The 16,970-nt window shown below is 34.0% G+C and overlaps 1 protein-coding gene across 2 annotated transcripts in view; it reads right to left on the reverse strand.

Annotated features, from left to right (window-relative positions):
- Positions 1-15,153, reverse strand: part of LOC114326701 (zinc finger protein 521) — a 109,996-nt gene extending 94,843 nt beyond the window's left edge. For both annotated transcript variants that reach the window (XM_028275119.2, XM_028275118.2), the window contains exon 1: positions 14,666-15,153. In XM_028275119.2, coding sequence (XP_028130920.1) covers positions 14,666-14,809 — 144 coding nt within the window. In that variant the 5' untranslated portion in view covers positions 14,810-15,153. The remainder of the gene's footprint in view (positions 1-14,665) is intronic.
- Positions 15,154-16,970: the final 1,817 nt, after the last annotated feature.

The following is a 16,970-nucleotide window of genomic DNA, read 5'->3' on the forward strand; positions in this document are numbered from 1 at the left end:
AGGCTGGATGATGATTGTAAGTTTTTATTATTACCTCAAATGCGATTAAAATAATAACAAAGTTCTTTTACCGGGCTTCCGGTACTTTTCGCAACCTAGTTTTCCATTTAGGTTCAAATGATCACTTGGGTGTTACGTAACGTTTAGGTAGGGGGAGGGGGGTACATAAAAACGTTACGGTGCGTTACATGGGGGGGAGGGGGGTCAAAAATCTTGAAAAATTGCGTTACGTAATACTTGAACGCTCCCTATAATATTCAAAAAATTTTATATTTGATGGTTAAATCATAGGTTATGGCCCATGCAGAGCTTTTTATGAAGAATAACTTTTTTTCGTAAAATGAATAATAAAAAAGTTTTTCATATGGATACAACTTACAGGAACATACTGTATAACAATGTACAAACTACAAGGTCATAAAACTAAAAAACTCATACAGAAGTTAAAAACTTCAATTTGTACCTATACTGGTATAAAACAGTTTATTAAAAAACTTTGTTTTTAAAAAAACTTAATAATAAGCTCATAAAACTATAGTCTGTTCGCTAAACTCAGACGCAACTTTTTACATATTTTAGTCGGTAATTTTGCCAATTTTAGTAAAATTGGCAAAAAATAATTACTAAATAATTAATAATCACTAAATAGTTAGTAATTTTGCCAATTTTTGCAAAATTGGCAAAAAACAAAAAAATTATCGACTAAAATATCTAGCCAGTTGCGTCTGAGTTTAGCGAACCGACTATACTAAGTCACACCATGAAAATATGGGAAAGAGAAAAATAAAGAGAAAAATATATGAATAAAGCAACAAATCTTATATCAATCTACATAGGTAGAAAAAAGCTTAAAGGAAATTTCTATAAAATAGCCGGGTCTAGGATGTTTCATCGCCGCCGTTTCAATGCCGCCAGTTCGATGCCGATGCCGGCCGATTCATCGCCAGTCAATTAATCGCTATCTGATATATTTCCGAATTTTCGACAGTTACAATTATTAGTTATTTTTAGTATTAATTAGGAATTCTAGGAAATGCGAGATATGACGGCGATGAAATGGACTGGCGATGAAATGGACTGGCGATGAACCGGCGGCATCGAGACGGCCGGCGATGAACCGGCGGCATCGAAACGTCCCATTCCGAAAATAGCCATATGATGTTATGATGTACTGAACTGAATATTGGGCAGTTAAAAAGAAAGAAGAACAACTAATGCATGTGGTGGAAATGAAAATGCTTATATGAATGAGCGAGTGACAAAAAAGGATAAAATTAAGAATGAGTACATTAGGGAAATTCTGGGTATGGCAGGCACTGATGCCAAAATGAGAGCACATAGGTTGACACATTCCGTACGGATGGCATACATGTGAGCCACATGTATGTGTAGGATCAGACATCCCCAAGCAATGTGTTAAGATGGTTTGGTCATGTTTGTGATGTTAATCCAGTGAGAATTATACTCCATTAGGACTATAATCCAACCACATTTTGATTAGTGTGCTTTGATCATACACCTTTTTAATCTGAATCAAATTTCTCAATTGCAAAAGCTCGAAAATCAACAAAAATGCTTGTGATTCTATATTGTAGTTGACTAACACCAATTTTAACTACGCTGAGTGCTTTAGACTGGGTTATCTGTTAAGCATCAGCTTCATTATCTGTCAATGACTTATATAAATATACAATCTACATGAACATTTCTCTAGATCTAGATCAATCAACCAGATACATATTTGTAGAACCTATAGGAATAGTTCAATGAAATCTCTTGTTTTTGCAAGTTTTATTGACTTAAATAATCTACCAGGCTGTATTAAATACTCTCCAAATATGAAATGAAAAATGAAAATCTACGTGTCTCAGCGTTTTTTAAAATTGATTAAAACAAGGACAGAAATAATTTTATTTCATAAGTGCCTTCTTATATACACAGGGTGTTTCAGAAAAAGGTAACATGATCTCTAAGATAGGTGAAAAACTGAAAAATAATTGGGGTTTGCTTAGTATAAAATTTTTGTAACGGCATGCGTTTTCACGATACACGGCGTTGAAGAACAAAAAGTTTTACACATTTTTTTCACTATTTTTCCGAAACTACTGGCAACATCGTATATTATTTGTTATACAAAAATGTTTACTAAGCAAAATAAAATATTGAAATAATAAATATGTTATTTTATTTTAAGTTTTTATTAAAAAAGATCAAATATATAGAAGAATGCATGAGAAGAACAATAAAGGATGAAGCCAAAAATGTATGTAAGGATGGGGCCAAGCAGGGAAAATGTAAATGTAAATGTAAAATTAGTAATAAAAGATTATTATTCTAAGTTTTGGACATATTTCATGTCATGGGACATGAAATTACGATTGGCAGGGATAACCAGACACATGAACTAAAAAGAAGAATCGTTCTTGGGTGGGCAGCATTTGGAAAACTGAGAGAAACTTTTAAGAGTGAGTTGCCCATATGCCTAAAGAGAAAGGTATTTGATCAGTGCGCCCTCCCAGTCTTGACGTACAGATCAGAAACACTTACCTTACCTAAAGCCTCGGCTACCAAACTAAGAGTAACGCAGAGAAGAATGGAGCGGTCAATGTTAGGAATAACTCTGCGAGACAAAATCAGAAACGAAGAAATCAGGAGAAGCACAAAGGTGACTGACGTCATCAAAAGGATAGCTAACTTGAAGTGGAGATGGGCAGGACACATAGCCAGAATGACACATTGGCGATGGACAAAAAGGTTATTGGAGTGGAGGCCAAGAGAAGACAAGAGAAGCGCCGGTTGACCGCCTATAAGATGGACAGACGACCTAAGAAAGCTAAATAAAAACTGGATGAGAGCGGCGCAGGATAGACGTGGTTGGAAACGAGGGGAGGAGGCCTATGTTCATCAGTGGACTTTTGAGGCTGGATGATGATTGTAAGTTTTTATTATTACCTCAAATGCGATTAAAATAATAACAAAGTTCTTTTACCGGGCTTCCGGTACTTTTCGCAACCTAGTTTTCCATTTAGGTTCAAATGATCACTTGGGTGTTACGTAACGTTTAGGTAGGGGGAGGGGGGTACATAAAAACGTTACGGTGCGTTACATGGGGGGGAGGGGGGTCAAAAATCTTGAAAAATTGCGTTACGTAATACTTGAACGCTCCCTATAATATTCAAAAAATTTTATATTTGATGGTTAAATCATAGGTTATGGCCCATGCAGAGCTTTTTATGAAGAATAACTTTTTTTCGTAAAATGAATAATAAAAAAGTTTTTCATATGGATACAACTTACAGGAACATACTGTATAACAATGTACAAACTACAAGGTCATAAAACTAAAAAACTCATACAGAAGTTAAAAACTTCAATTTGTACCTATACTGGTATAAAACAGTTTATTAAAAAACTTTGTTTTTAAAAAAACTTAATAATAAGCTCATAAAACTATAGTCTGTTCGCTAAACTCAGACGCAACTTTTTACATATTTTAGTCGGTAATTTTGCCAATTTTAGTAAAATTGGCAAAAAATAATTACTAAATAATTAATAATCACTAAATAGTTAGTAATTTTGCCAATTTTTGCAAAATTGGCAAAAAACAAAAAAATTATCGACTAAAATATCTAGCCAGTTGCGTCTGAGTTTAGCGAACCGACTATACTAAGTCACACCATGAAAATATGGGAAAGAGAAAAATAAAGAGAAAAATATATGAATAAAGCAACAAATCTTATATCAATCTACATAGGTAGAAAAAAGCTTAAGGGAAATTTCTATAAAATAGCCGGGTCTAGGATGTTTCATCGCCGCCGTTTCAATGCCGCCAGTTCGATGCCGATGCCGGCCGATTCATCGCCAGTCAATTAATCGCTATCTGATATATTTCCGAATTTTCGACAGTTACAATTATTAGTTATTTTTAGTATTAATTAGGAATTCTAGGAAATGCGAGATATGACGGCGATGAAATGGACTGGCGATGAAATGGACTGGCGATGAACCGGCGGCATCGAGACGGCCGGCGATGAACCGGCGGCATCGAAACGTCCCATTCCGAAAATAGCCATATGATGTTATGATGTACTGAACTGAATATTGGGCAGTTAAAAAGAAAGAAGAACAACTAATGCATGTGGTGGAAATGAAAATGCTTATATGAATGAGCGAGTGACAAAAAAGGATAAAATTAAGAATGAGTACATTAGGGAAATTCTGGGTATGGCAGGCACTGATGCCAAAATGAGAGCACATAGGTTGACACATTCCGTACGGATGGCATACATGTGAGCCACATGTATGTGTAGGATCAGACATCCCCAAGCAATGTGTTAAGATGGTTTGGTCATGTTTGTGATGTTAATCCAGTGAGAATTATACTCCATTAGGACTATAATCCAACCACATTTTGATTAGTGTGCTTTGATCATACACCTTTTTAATCTGAATCAAATTTCTCAATTGCAAAAGCTCGAAAATCAACAAAAATGCTTGTGATTCTATATTGTAGTTGACTAACACCAATTTTAACTACGCTGAGTGCTTTAGACTGGGTTATCTGTTAAGCATCAGCTTCATTATCTGTCAATGACTTATATAAATATACAATCTACATGAACATTTCTCTAGATCTAGATCAATCAACCAGATACATATTTGTAGAACCTATAGGAATAGTTCAATGAAATCTCTTGTTTTTGCAAGTTTTATTGACTTAAATAATCTACCAGGCTGTATTAAATACTCTCCAAATATTTTTATATTAAAAAAACTTTATATTGATTACCTATATCTATATTAAGTTAATAACATATTTAATTTTATCTTACATGTCACAGATTTTATGTAAAATTCATTTTTTTTACTTTAGGATTAGCTGGTATATTGTATGATTTTTATTAATTCTAAGTATATGTAGTTTTTTAATATAATAGTCTCACGTTTTGTACCGCTAACGTGGCTTTGGGATTATAGCAGGGTAGTCTGCTATGCTATATCTAGGGCCTAAGGTATACAAGGAAAGTAACGGGGCCAGTGCTACGCTTCAACCGCCTATTATTACCCCTGGTTTTACCCAAGGTACTCATTTTATTCAGGCTGAGTCGACCTGGGGCCTATAGACATTAAAAATGTCTAGTTGTGCTTGCCGGCGCTAGGATTTTAACCCTGGCCTACCAGCACGCGAGCCAAGCACACTACCGCCTGAGCTACGCCGGCCCTTTTTTTTATAGTTTTTTAATATTCCTAATATTTTAATATTAACATGAGGTTTGTTCCAACTCGATACAAAACCGTTCTTGAATCGTTAGGCGCATGAGCAATAACGAATAATTATGATCATTAACACATTTTTCATTACTGCGCATACTCATAATCGCTCAAGAACAGTTTTGTATCGAGTTGGAACAAACCTGTGATATCAATGTTATGTATTATAAATATGTTAACACCCATATAATGACCCGTGTTGAGCTGCCCCCCCCCCACTTGCAAACATTAAAAAACAAATAGCCCTGATTTATGAGCTATTTATGAGCTCTCATATTCCGCAAACTAAAAATTTTGAGCTCGTTCCACTGAGCAGGAATTTAATACCCTAGTGGGGGGGGCTGAGTCAGCCCCCCCCCCACTACTTAAAAATAGGAATATTGAATCGGTTTTTGCGGCAGAATTACGAGCTATTTATGAGCTCTTGAAATTATATAGTCTCGATTTTTGAGCTCATCCCCTTCACCCCCAAACAACCCTTTAATTGATTTAACTTAAGAGAAAGATGCTGAGAAAACTTAAAATATATCGTATTGCGGATATAATTCCTATAGCTTATATACTCTAAGAATAAACTATTAAATCAAGGGCATTTCGATTATTGAGCTACAACCCCTTCGCAAGAAAACCACCCTATCTTCCCGGCTTAAGAGAAAGTTGTACTTAAAATGCGTTAAACAATTATTTGGCGACTACATATCATTTAATAATTTATAAGCTTCCAAATTACGCGCATTTAGATCAGTACATTGCAATTTATTTTGTATAGTGCAGTCACTGAAGGTAAAAATCAACGATTACCTTCAATTTCGGTGAACCTTCATCGATTTTCACGAAAATTGGTCAGTGGTTAGAGGATACGTCAAGAAACAAAGGTGACATGGTACCACCTTGCGCCTTTACCCTGAGGGTGGATACCGCCCCTTCTCGGGGGTGAAAATTACTTTATAAAAAATAACTGCACAAATCAATAAAAGAACAAATTAAAAGCAAAATTTATTATATAAAGTTAATAAAATAAGTCAATAACTTTTAAGTTATTAAAGATCAAAGATTTTAATTATTTGTGAAAAAAATGCATGTTTTGAGGAGGTTTTTTTGTAAATCACTGAAAAACTGTAAGTTTTTACAAAAAAGTTAATAGTAGTTTAATTCGTGTAGCTATATTCTAAGAATAAACTCTAAAATCACGCGCCTTTCGATTATTGAACTACAACCCCTTCGCAAGAAAACCATCCCATATTCCCGGCTTAAGAGAGGGTTGTACTTAAAATAATTTAAATTAATTATTTGTCGACTATATATTGTTTAATAATTTATGAGCTCGCAAAATATACGCATCTCAATTATTGAATTGCCATTTTCTTTCTATAGTGCAGTCACTGAAGGTAAAAATCAACTATGACCTTCGATTTCGGTAAATCTCCATTCATTTTCACGAAAATTGGTGAGCGGATTTTGATACTATCAACTTTTTCTGGATCTTATTTTTGATGGGTATTTCTAAGTACTTTGACAAGTATTTAGTACCTAAGTGTTATAAAATGCATCTTTTTCCCGTTATTTAAGCTTGAACCCTTAGATTTGAACAGTCGCGGAAAAAAATATATATTTAATTACCAATAACTTACTTTAAATTAACATTAAAGGTTTTTCAAGTAAGCAATTTATTATATTTTTTATTAGCTTCAATTTTAGTGATGAAAACTTTTTTGTAAAAACTTACAGTTTTTGAGTCATTTATGAAAAATCGCTATAAGGCATGCATTTTCTTTCCAAAAATTAAAATATTTGATCTTTAATAACTCAAAAAGTATTGATTTATTTTAATCACATTATATAACAAATTTTGCTTACAATTTGTCCCTCTCTCGATTTGTGGGGTTATTTTTAATAAAGTAATTTTCACTCCCGAGAAGGGGTGACATATACCCCAGGCTAAAACCCCAAGTTGTTATTGTCAATTCGTGAAAATAAATGGAGATTTACCGAAATCGAAGGTAATAGTTGATTTTTACCTTCATTGACTGCACTATAGAAAGAAAATGGCAATTCAATAATTGAGATGCGTATATTTTGCAAGCTAATAAATTATTAAACGATATGTAGTCGCCAAATAATCAATTTAAATTATTTTAAGAACAACTCTCTCTTAAGCCGGGAAAATGGGGTCGTTTTCTTGCGAAGGGGTTGTAGCTATATAATCGAAAGGTGCGTGATTTAAGAGTTTATTCTTAGAATATAAGATATACGAATTAAACTACTATTAACTTTTTTGTAAAAACTTACAGTTTTTCAGTGATTTACAAAAAACCTCTTCAAAACATGCATTTTTTTCACAAATAATTAAAATCTTTGATCTTTAATAACTTAAAAAGTATTGACTTATTTTATTAACTTTATATAATAAATTTTGCTTTTAATTTGTTCTTTTATTGATTTGTGCAGTTATTTTTTATAAAATAATTTTCACCCACGAGAAGGGGCGGTATCCACCCTCAGGGTAAAGGCGCAAGGTGGTACCATGTCACCTTTGTTTCTTGACGTATCCTCTAACCACTGACCAATTTTCGTGAAAATCGATGAAGGTTCACCGAACTTGAAGGTAATCGTGATTTTTACCTTCAGTGACTGCACTATACAAAATAAATTGCAATTTACTGATCTAAATGTGCGTAATTTGGAAGCTTATAAATTATTAAATGATATGTAGTCGCCAAATAATTAGTTTAACGCATTTTAAGTACAACTTTCTCTTAAGCCGGGAAGATAGGGTGGTTTTCTTGCGAAGGGGTTGTAGCTCAATAATCGAAATGCCCTTGATTTAATAGTTTATTCTTAGAGTATATAAGCGATAGGAATTATATCCGCAATACGATATATTTTAAGTTTTCTCAGCATCTTTCTCTTAAGTTAAATCAATGAAAGGGTTGTTTGGGGGTGAAGGGGATGAGCTCAAAAATCGAAACTATATAATTTCAAGACCTCATAAATAGCTCGTAATTCTGCCGCAAAAACCGATTCAATATTCCTATTTTTAAGTAGTGGGGGGGGGCTCAGCTGACTCAGCCCCCCCCCCACTAGGGTATTAAATTCCTGCTCAGTGGAACGAGCTCAAAATTTTTAGTTTGCGGAATATGAGAGCTCATAAATAGCTCATAAATCAGGGCTATTTGTTTTTTAATTTTTGCAAGTGGGGGGGGCCAGCTCAACACGGGTCATATAATGTATTACTGGTGGCAATGGTAAAATATTGGGGTTTCTTAGTTCAATAAAGATTTCATTGATCATTAATCTGTGGGTTCCTGGAAGGAATAGGAGAGGAATACCAAAAAATACAAGTCAGTAAAGGGGATTGCTATTAATATAACCCAAGTTGGAAACTTTGGAGAAATAACGAGAGTAGTACAAATTAATTTGTATGTTATATTTTTTCTTTAGAAAGATTCTTAGAATAGTATGGACACAAAAGAAAACCAACACAGCAGTACTACAAGACATGGGCAAAGAATATGAAGTAATAAATGCAATAAAAATAAGACAGTTACAATATCTGGGACAGATAATGAGGGTGCAGCAATATGAATTGCTAGGACTAATAATACAGGGAAATATAAGAAAATGAAGGAGTCTAGGAAGGAGAGTGGTTGAAAATTTTAAGGGACTGGTTTAAATGCAGTTCAGTAGAATTTCAGTAGATCTACTCTTCAGAGCAGTGGTAGATATAAACAAACAACAAGTTGTTGTTTGTTTGGTTTTATGTGACACTAAATCCATTCACCAAATAGATTAAAGTTAGTGATGGTGATGATGATATCCAAACTCTGATTGAGAATTGGGAGGCAGGGCTTAAAGAAAATGATACAAAAAAAATACATGTATAACGTGAATATAAAACATAATACAGTATGAACTTAAACTTAGACCTAAACAAATCAGAATGTTTTAAAGACTAATAATTAAGGATAAAAATAGTTTTAAAGGTAGTGATTTCTTGTATTTCATCTGTCCAATCAAATATGGATTCTTAGGTTCAAAAGAAATACCTACTGCAGCATCCTTTACAGCTCTAGAAAACAAGTATATCCCAGAACTTTTACACAATTGTGTCAGTATTTTATACTATTAAGGGGTTTTCCTCTTTATGTTATTTGTTTAATATTAAGTAGGTACTAATTTTATGCTTATTTGTGGGAGTATAAATGTGGATCTTGCATGTATTGGATTTATTAACATTTTATTTGTAAGCATAAAAAGTAGGTAGTAGTAAACAAGCAATAAAGAACTACTTATATTAAATAATCAATCAATCAATCAATCAATCAATGGAATTTATTACTTAGTAAAAAAGGAATAGGTAAAATACAATTGTTTTTAAGATTGAGAAAAAAAATTAGTAAGGATCTAAGGAGGATGAAGGAAGGAAATAAAAAAGCAAGAAAAAAGGCAGAGGACATTAAATCAAAAACAATAAAGAGTTCATACTACCAGGAGTCAAATATTCTATAGCAGTTCCAGCTATCTCAGATACTCATTAATATTCAACTCGGTGGGGTGTTATTGTTTGAGGTGTGAAATTACACAAACAAGGGTTCGATCCCTTGTTTATGGAATTCCACACCTCCAACAATAGCAGCCCCATGAGCTGAATATTAATGAGTCTCTTATTGAGCTGGCACTACTATAGATGATCCTTATTCTTTTTAATATAATTCAAAAGCTGTATTTAAAATTGTGTGAGTATTCACTTCTAATGGGGTTAATTATGGTAAATAAGCAATAAAGAACTGCAGGAAATGCCAATATGATAAAATAGAACAGTTGCTAACATTGACAACGAAGGGAAGAATAATGAGAAAGGACTGATATAAATGCATTAAGGATTGAAGCACAAGAAGAAATAAGAAAATAAAAAAACAAAAGCATGTATGATTAAACAGAAAAGACTAGAAGAGCCATACTCTTAATTCGAAAAAAAAAACAACAAAGGGATGAAAAATTGTTACGATTTACTGAAGGTATGAAGACCATAATATGAAAAACAAAAATTAAATGAACTGATAAAGACAGACCTGAGGAAACAAAGTACAATAAGGCATGATGGGGAGATGGAGAAGAGAACACAAGAAGTGATAAACAGACCCCGAAAACAAAGTACAAGAAGCCAAGTGAAGCAGGTAAAGAAAGGACAAAATTACTTAATACAAAACTGAATGAAAACATACTATAGTAGTATAACAGCCTACAGCAGTATAACAGCTATCTAAGAGACTCATTATTATTCAGCTCAGCAGTTGCTATTGTTTGATGTATGGAATTCCATAAACAAGGGATCTACCCATTTTATGAAGTGATCCCTTGTTTATGTAATTTCACACCTCGAACAATAGCACCCTGCTGAGCTGAATATTAATGAGGCTCTTATATAGCTGGTACCACTATACCCCATAATATAATAATACAGTGTGTATTGAGTGCCAAAGAAAAGAATCCACCTCGATAATTGGCAGTATTTATTAGATTTTAAGGAAATGACAAAGCAGGTCAATTTTTGATCTAAGGGGGACACATTTTTACGGTACATACATCTGTCATTTTCAATGCCAAATGCCAGACGAATGGAGAAGCAGTATACTGGTACCTGTTTACAAAAACAAGGGAGATATACAACAATGTAAAATATGGAAAATATGGGAAAGAGTAATTGATGGACGGATATGTGAAGAGACCGAAATACCCGAGAATCAATTTGGCTTTATGAAGGGTAGATCAACAACAGATGCAATTTTCATTATAAGGCAGTTGATGGAAAAATACAGGAGTAAAGAAACAAACGCTCATATGGTATTTATTGATCTTGAGAAAGCATATGATAGAGTTCCTCGAGAGATTCTGTGGTGGGCACTCAATAGGAAAGGAGTCCCTGGTGAATATGTAAAGATTGTGAGGGATATGTATGAGGGAGTAACGACTAGTGTTAGGACAGGTGTGGGAGAGACTGATAAATTTCATGTGAAAGTAGGATTGCACCAAGGCTCTGTGCTTAGTCCGTATTTATTCTCATTAGTTTTGGACCAGATAACAGCGAAACTACACTACAGGGTAACATTCCATGGTGCTTAATGTATGCTGATGTGATGATGTCGTGTTAGTAGAAAATAGTGAAAGAGACTTAGAACAAAAACTGGAACCTACAGTGAAGACAAGCTCTGGAGGAAAAGGGTTTAAAACTTAGTAGGACAAAAACAGAGTATTTGGAATGTTCATTTAAAGATGGAGCTACTACAAATAAAATGGTATCTTTGGATGGTGAAATGATTGTGAAAAGCAATAGTTTTAAGTATGAAAAGGATCGGTATTACAGAGTAATGCAGAAATAGATGGAGATGCATGCAGTAGAATTAGGGCTGGATGGATGAAGTGGAAAGAAGCGAGTGGTGTGTTGTGTGACAGAAAAATGTCAATGAAGCTGAAGGGAAAATTCTATAAAACAGCCATAAGACCGGCTATGATGTATGGAACTGAATTTTGGGCAGTGAAAAAGAAAAAGGAACAACGAATGCATGTGGCGGAAATGAGAAAAGTAGTCCGTATTTATTCTCATTAGTTTTGGACCAGATAACAGCGAACCTACAGGATAACATTCCATGGTGCTTAATGTATGCTGATCATGTCGTGTTAGTAGGAAATAGTGAAAGAGACTTAGAACAGTGGAGACAACCTTTGGAGGAAAAAGGTTTAAAACTTAGTAGGACAAAAACAGAGTATTTGGAATGTTCATTTAAAGATGGAGTTACTACAAATAGAATGGTATCTTTGGATGGTGAAATGATTGTGAAAAGCAATAGTTTTAAGTACCTAGGATCGGTATTACAGAGTAATGGAGAAATAGATGGAGATGCATGCAGTAGAATTAGGGCTGGATGGATGAAGTGGAAAGAAGCGAGTGGTGTGTTGTGTGAAAGAAAAATTCCAATGAAGCTGAAGGGAAAATTCTATAAAACAGCCATAAGACAGGCTATGATGTAGTACAGAACTGAATGTTGGGCAGTGAAAAAGAAAGAGGAACAACGAATGCATGTGGCGGAAATGAGAATGCTTAGATGGATGAGTGGAGTGACAAAGAAGGATAAAATTAGAAATGAGTATATTAGGGGAAGTCTAGGTGTGGCACCAATATTAATGCCAAAATGAGAGAGCATAGGTTAAGATGGTTTGGTCATGTTCAGCGTCGAGATGTTAATCACCCAATACGAAGAATAGCTGAAGTGCAGATTCCTGGAAGGAGTAGGAGAGGAAGACCAAAGAAGACCTGGGGGGAGACAATAAGGCAGGACATGTTGGTAAAGAGGATTAACATTGATATGACCCAAGATAGAATTGTGTGGAGAAATGCAATTAGGGAAGCCGACCCCGCATAGTAGGGATAAGGCAAAGAGAATGATGATGATGACATCTGTCATTTTTCAACCCCCTCCCTTTCACTTTCCACCCCTTATTTTTAAATAGGGATTAGGGGTCGTGTGCTAGCTCATTTGAAAGGCTATTCACTAATAATAACATTGACATAATTATTTACACAGGGTGTCCAAGAAAAATTATTTTGAATTAAATTAATTGACACAAAAAGAAGAATGTATGTAATTTATTTAACTCAAAACTTATTCTACTGCTGACAGAAAACAGAAAAAAAAATGTTTATTGATACATAAACATTGTTTGTTGCTTAAACTCAATATTAAACCTACCAAGAGGCAGATGGGTGGCAGCTTGAACATTGAAAGTAAGCGAAAAGCAATGTTTATTTTTTATTAAAAAACATTTTTTTCTGTTTTGTGTCAGCAGTAGAATGTATTTTGAATTAAATAAATTACATACATTCTTCTTTTTGTGTCAATTAATTTAATTAAAATGTTTTTGTTGGACACCCTGTATAAATATTTCTGTCAATGTTAACATTACTGAATAGAGTAATAGAGAATTGAATAACCCTTCAAATGACCTAGCACAGGACTCCTATTATTCCCTATCTAAAAATAAGGGGTGGGGGAAGTGGAAGGGAGCAGGTTGACAAATCACAGATGTATGTACTGTAAAACTGTGTCCCTATTAGATCAAAAATTGACCTGTTTTTTCACAATTCCTGTTTTCCTTAAAATCTAATAAATACTACCAAATATCCAGGAGGTCTCTTTTCTTTGGCCCACACCCACAGCACCCCACACTGTAAAAAAACCAAGGTAAAAAAAAAAAACAAAACAAAAAAAAGAATGTTAGCATGGAATAGTTGGGTACTAAAAATTTTAAACAAACAAAATTTTGTAAACAAAAAGTGATAAACATACCCTGGAAACAAAATACAAGAAGCCAAGTGGAGAAAAGAAGAAGGAACAAAATGAATACAAAAATGAATGAAAATATAAGTACTACCACATAATAAAAGGAAGAGAAAGCCAGCATGGAATAATTCAGTCAACAAATAGTAAACAAACAAAATTTTGTAAACAATATCTTGTTTACAAAACAAATGCCTCATTATTTTGTTCAATATCTCTATTAGATAGACAACTTGATGAGTCATTAAACTACAGAACACTAAAAATCCTATAAACAAATTCTTCTTGTATGTTATTTCTGATGAAACCATTTCTGATCCTTTTATTTATATTAAGATTATAAAAATAAAAATAGAGAAAGGCAGATGGGAGCATTTTTGACACTGTAAGTTGTAATTTATAGGCTCTAGAGTTGACCATATTTCCTAAAACTAAAACTCCACCATGGAAACCAAAATGAAGGAAACATACACAAATTTACACCATTAATTTAGACAATAAACATAAATATGAAAGACCTAAATTTCCATGAAGAGTTGTTTTGAACATTCCAGCAATAAGCAAGCACCTCGTATATTGCCTCCATAGATAAAAGACAGTATGAATATAATTAAAAACAAGTCATATCTGATTATAATGCAACAATAATGCAATGACTCTCCATGACTAAACAAGCTCAAGGTTAGATCACTAATTCCTAAATATGCAGATGATGTTCTGTACAAACAAAATGAAAATTAAAGGTACAAGATGTATAATGGTTCAATGATTATCAAAGAATGTTATCAACATAATAGCAAAATAGATAATAAACAAAGATGAGTATGTCTTGACCGGCCCCGTATCATACAATAGAAGCAGCCATTTTGAACGTTTGCTGGCAAGCATCGGACCTGGCCAGTTGGTAAAATGTCAATAAGGTTCAAAATCCACATATTCCTTACGCAAGCGTTGCCTTAATGCTTTCAACAACTGGAATGGAAGTTGGGTGGATCATCTTTATATTATAGCAAGTAAATGAATAACGAAAACGTTAATAAACCTGTCAATTTACATACCTCAATAGCCACTGATTGTAAAATCTTTTCGGAGAGACTTTCATCTTCAGGAGTTTCGTCGAAAATGGACTTTAAAGAATCCACCATTTCGCTGAGACACAGTCTGCAACATGCTTGGAAATCGATGTTTTCTGCTTCAGCCATCGTAGAATTATTAAATTTTTATCACTAATTCACACCAGTTTCACTATCCACGCGAATTCACTGTTTTCTGAACTTTTAAAGGGAACTAGGCCATGATTTCAGTTCTGATAGTCTGTACAACGCCATTGCCATTACACAGATCGTTGTCTGCCCGTATTTCTCCCCACTCGATGAGGCAAAGGCAGAGGCAGGATATATCGTCGGTTTTCAACCGTTGAGTTAGCGATTGAAAAGGTGGGAAGAACTACAACGACTGTTGTAAACCAGCAACGATGCACAGCGTCGCTGAAGGGATACTGAACTGGCGAAGGAGAGAAGGCGAAGGTTCTTCGTTCTTTCGTCTTGGGCTGTGTATGCTCGCTGGCTGATAGCAAGCAGATGGATTATTTAGAGAGGTCAATCTCTTGTCTTTCCGTTTGATTCGACGCCGTTATTCCGCTCGCTAAACGGAGATCAAAACTGGGTGCTGTCTACATTGGGTTGTATTTCGTTTCATTTGGTGGGTATATTTTCTTGGCTGGCATATGGTCGTCTTGCGTCTTTGTACTCTGCGTTGTTCCATTTCTATAAAAAGATTGTTGGCATATTTGGAAGACAGATCATCCATCCACTCTGAAAAAATGAAGAGGTCAGAGTCGAATTAAAACATTTATGAAGATTATGGATTGGGATAAATATTAATAATCGTTTAGAAAAATGATAAAGAATAATTTGTATGCTAATCAGGAAAATATGTACTTTTTACATAGGGTAGTCTATTGTTTGATTGAATTTAACTCAATTTAAGCAATTATAATATCCCAAAAAATCCATGAATAATATTGCTGATACGAAATATAATTATTACTTCAAATAAATCAGGTCCGGACTTTATAAATTTGCACCAAACCTATAATAGTTAAAATATTTTTGTTTTTGCATATTGGCGTTTTGAAAAAAATAATGTAGGTACCTAACGTTTTCCGGTCTTGTTAACGTTACTGAATAAACACTAAATTACAATAGAAGTAATTTCTTTGATTAAAAATTTGTTTGTTGAAAACGAGTTTCAGTCAACTTAGAAGCTGAAACGAAAAATAAGGAGTGTAATTTTTGGTTATTCATCATCATCATCATTCATCTCGGATCTATGTACTCAGTGACGTAACAAACTCCGCCGGGGCCCCCTCGCAGAATTGGAAATGGGGCCCCCTTTAAAAAGTTACTAAATGCGACGTGTGTAACAAAAACTTATATGTGTTATAGCCCAGTAAATGAACGTGAAATACGGCGATACCGTGTAATTTTCAGTGTAACCACCGAAGTGGTCAAGTCAATACCTACTTTTCGAGCTGTTTGCGAGTGAAAATGTTTATTATTCAACAAAAAAAAAACACGTTTTTAGGCGGTTTTTGACAAATACCTCAAATAGTAAGTATTTGATGGAAAAAAATATGCTTAGCAAAAATGTAGCTTATAAAAAGAAATGAAAAAAATTAAGTCTATCGACCCAGTAGAAGCAAAGAGCTCAGGAAAAATAGGGATGTTCACTAATTTTTAAATATAGTTAAATTCAATAGATTACAAGGTATATAAAAACGTAACAATCATAAAACTGTTTAAAAATGTATATTTTTTAAGATAAATGAGTTCATAATGTTGATTTTCTTGGAGGCTAGAAAAACGGTACCCTGCAGCGAGGCTACGGTCTGTGACGTCAGCAGTCGTAACGTCTTTTATCGACGACTAGTTTTGTATACTTATTTACTTAGTGTATTTGAATGTGCGCAATTTTTTACGTATTTAATTATTAAAAATAAAGCCAAATAAGTGGTGTTTTGTTCCTGGGTGTGTAAATACATCAAAAAACAGTTCTGACAAGATTTTTATTACCGTTCCAGCCAATTTAAAACAGAAAAAGAAATGGTTTGTTGCAGCTAGAACTTAAAATAACTAACTTAAAGAACTAATTTAATAAAATAAACATTATAGAAGTTTTCCAGAGACTTTCGGCCCTTGGTAATAATGTAATTGTTCTTTCTGCATTTACATTTTTTCAAAAATACTTATTAGTTTTCTCAGGATTTGAAAAAAATGAATGAATTTCAATAGCATTGGACCAAGATTTTGCACCTACCCCCTTAAAGAGTAAATGAAAAAGTTTCGGGACCTCAAATTTGTA

This window comes from Diabrotica virgifera, chromosome 4 (genome assembly GCF_917563875.1).
Source record: "Diabrotica virgifera virgifera chromosome 4, PGI_DIABVI_V3a".
NCBI lineage: Eukaryota > Metazoa > Arthropoda > Insecta > Coleoptera > Chrysomelidae > Diabrotica > Diabrotica virgifera.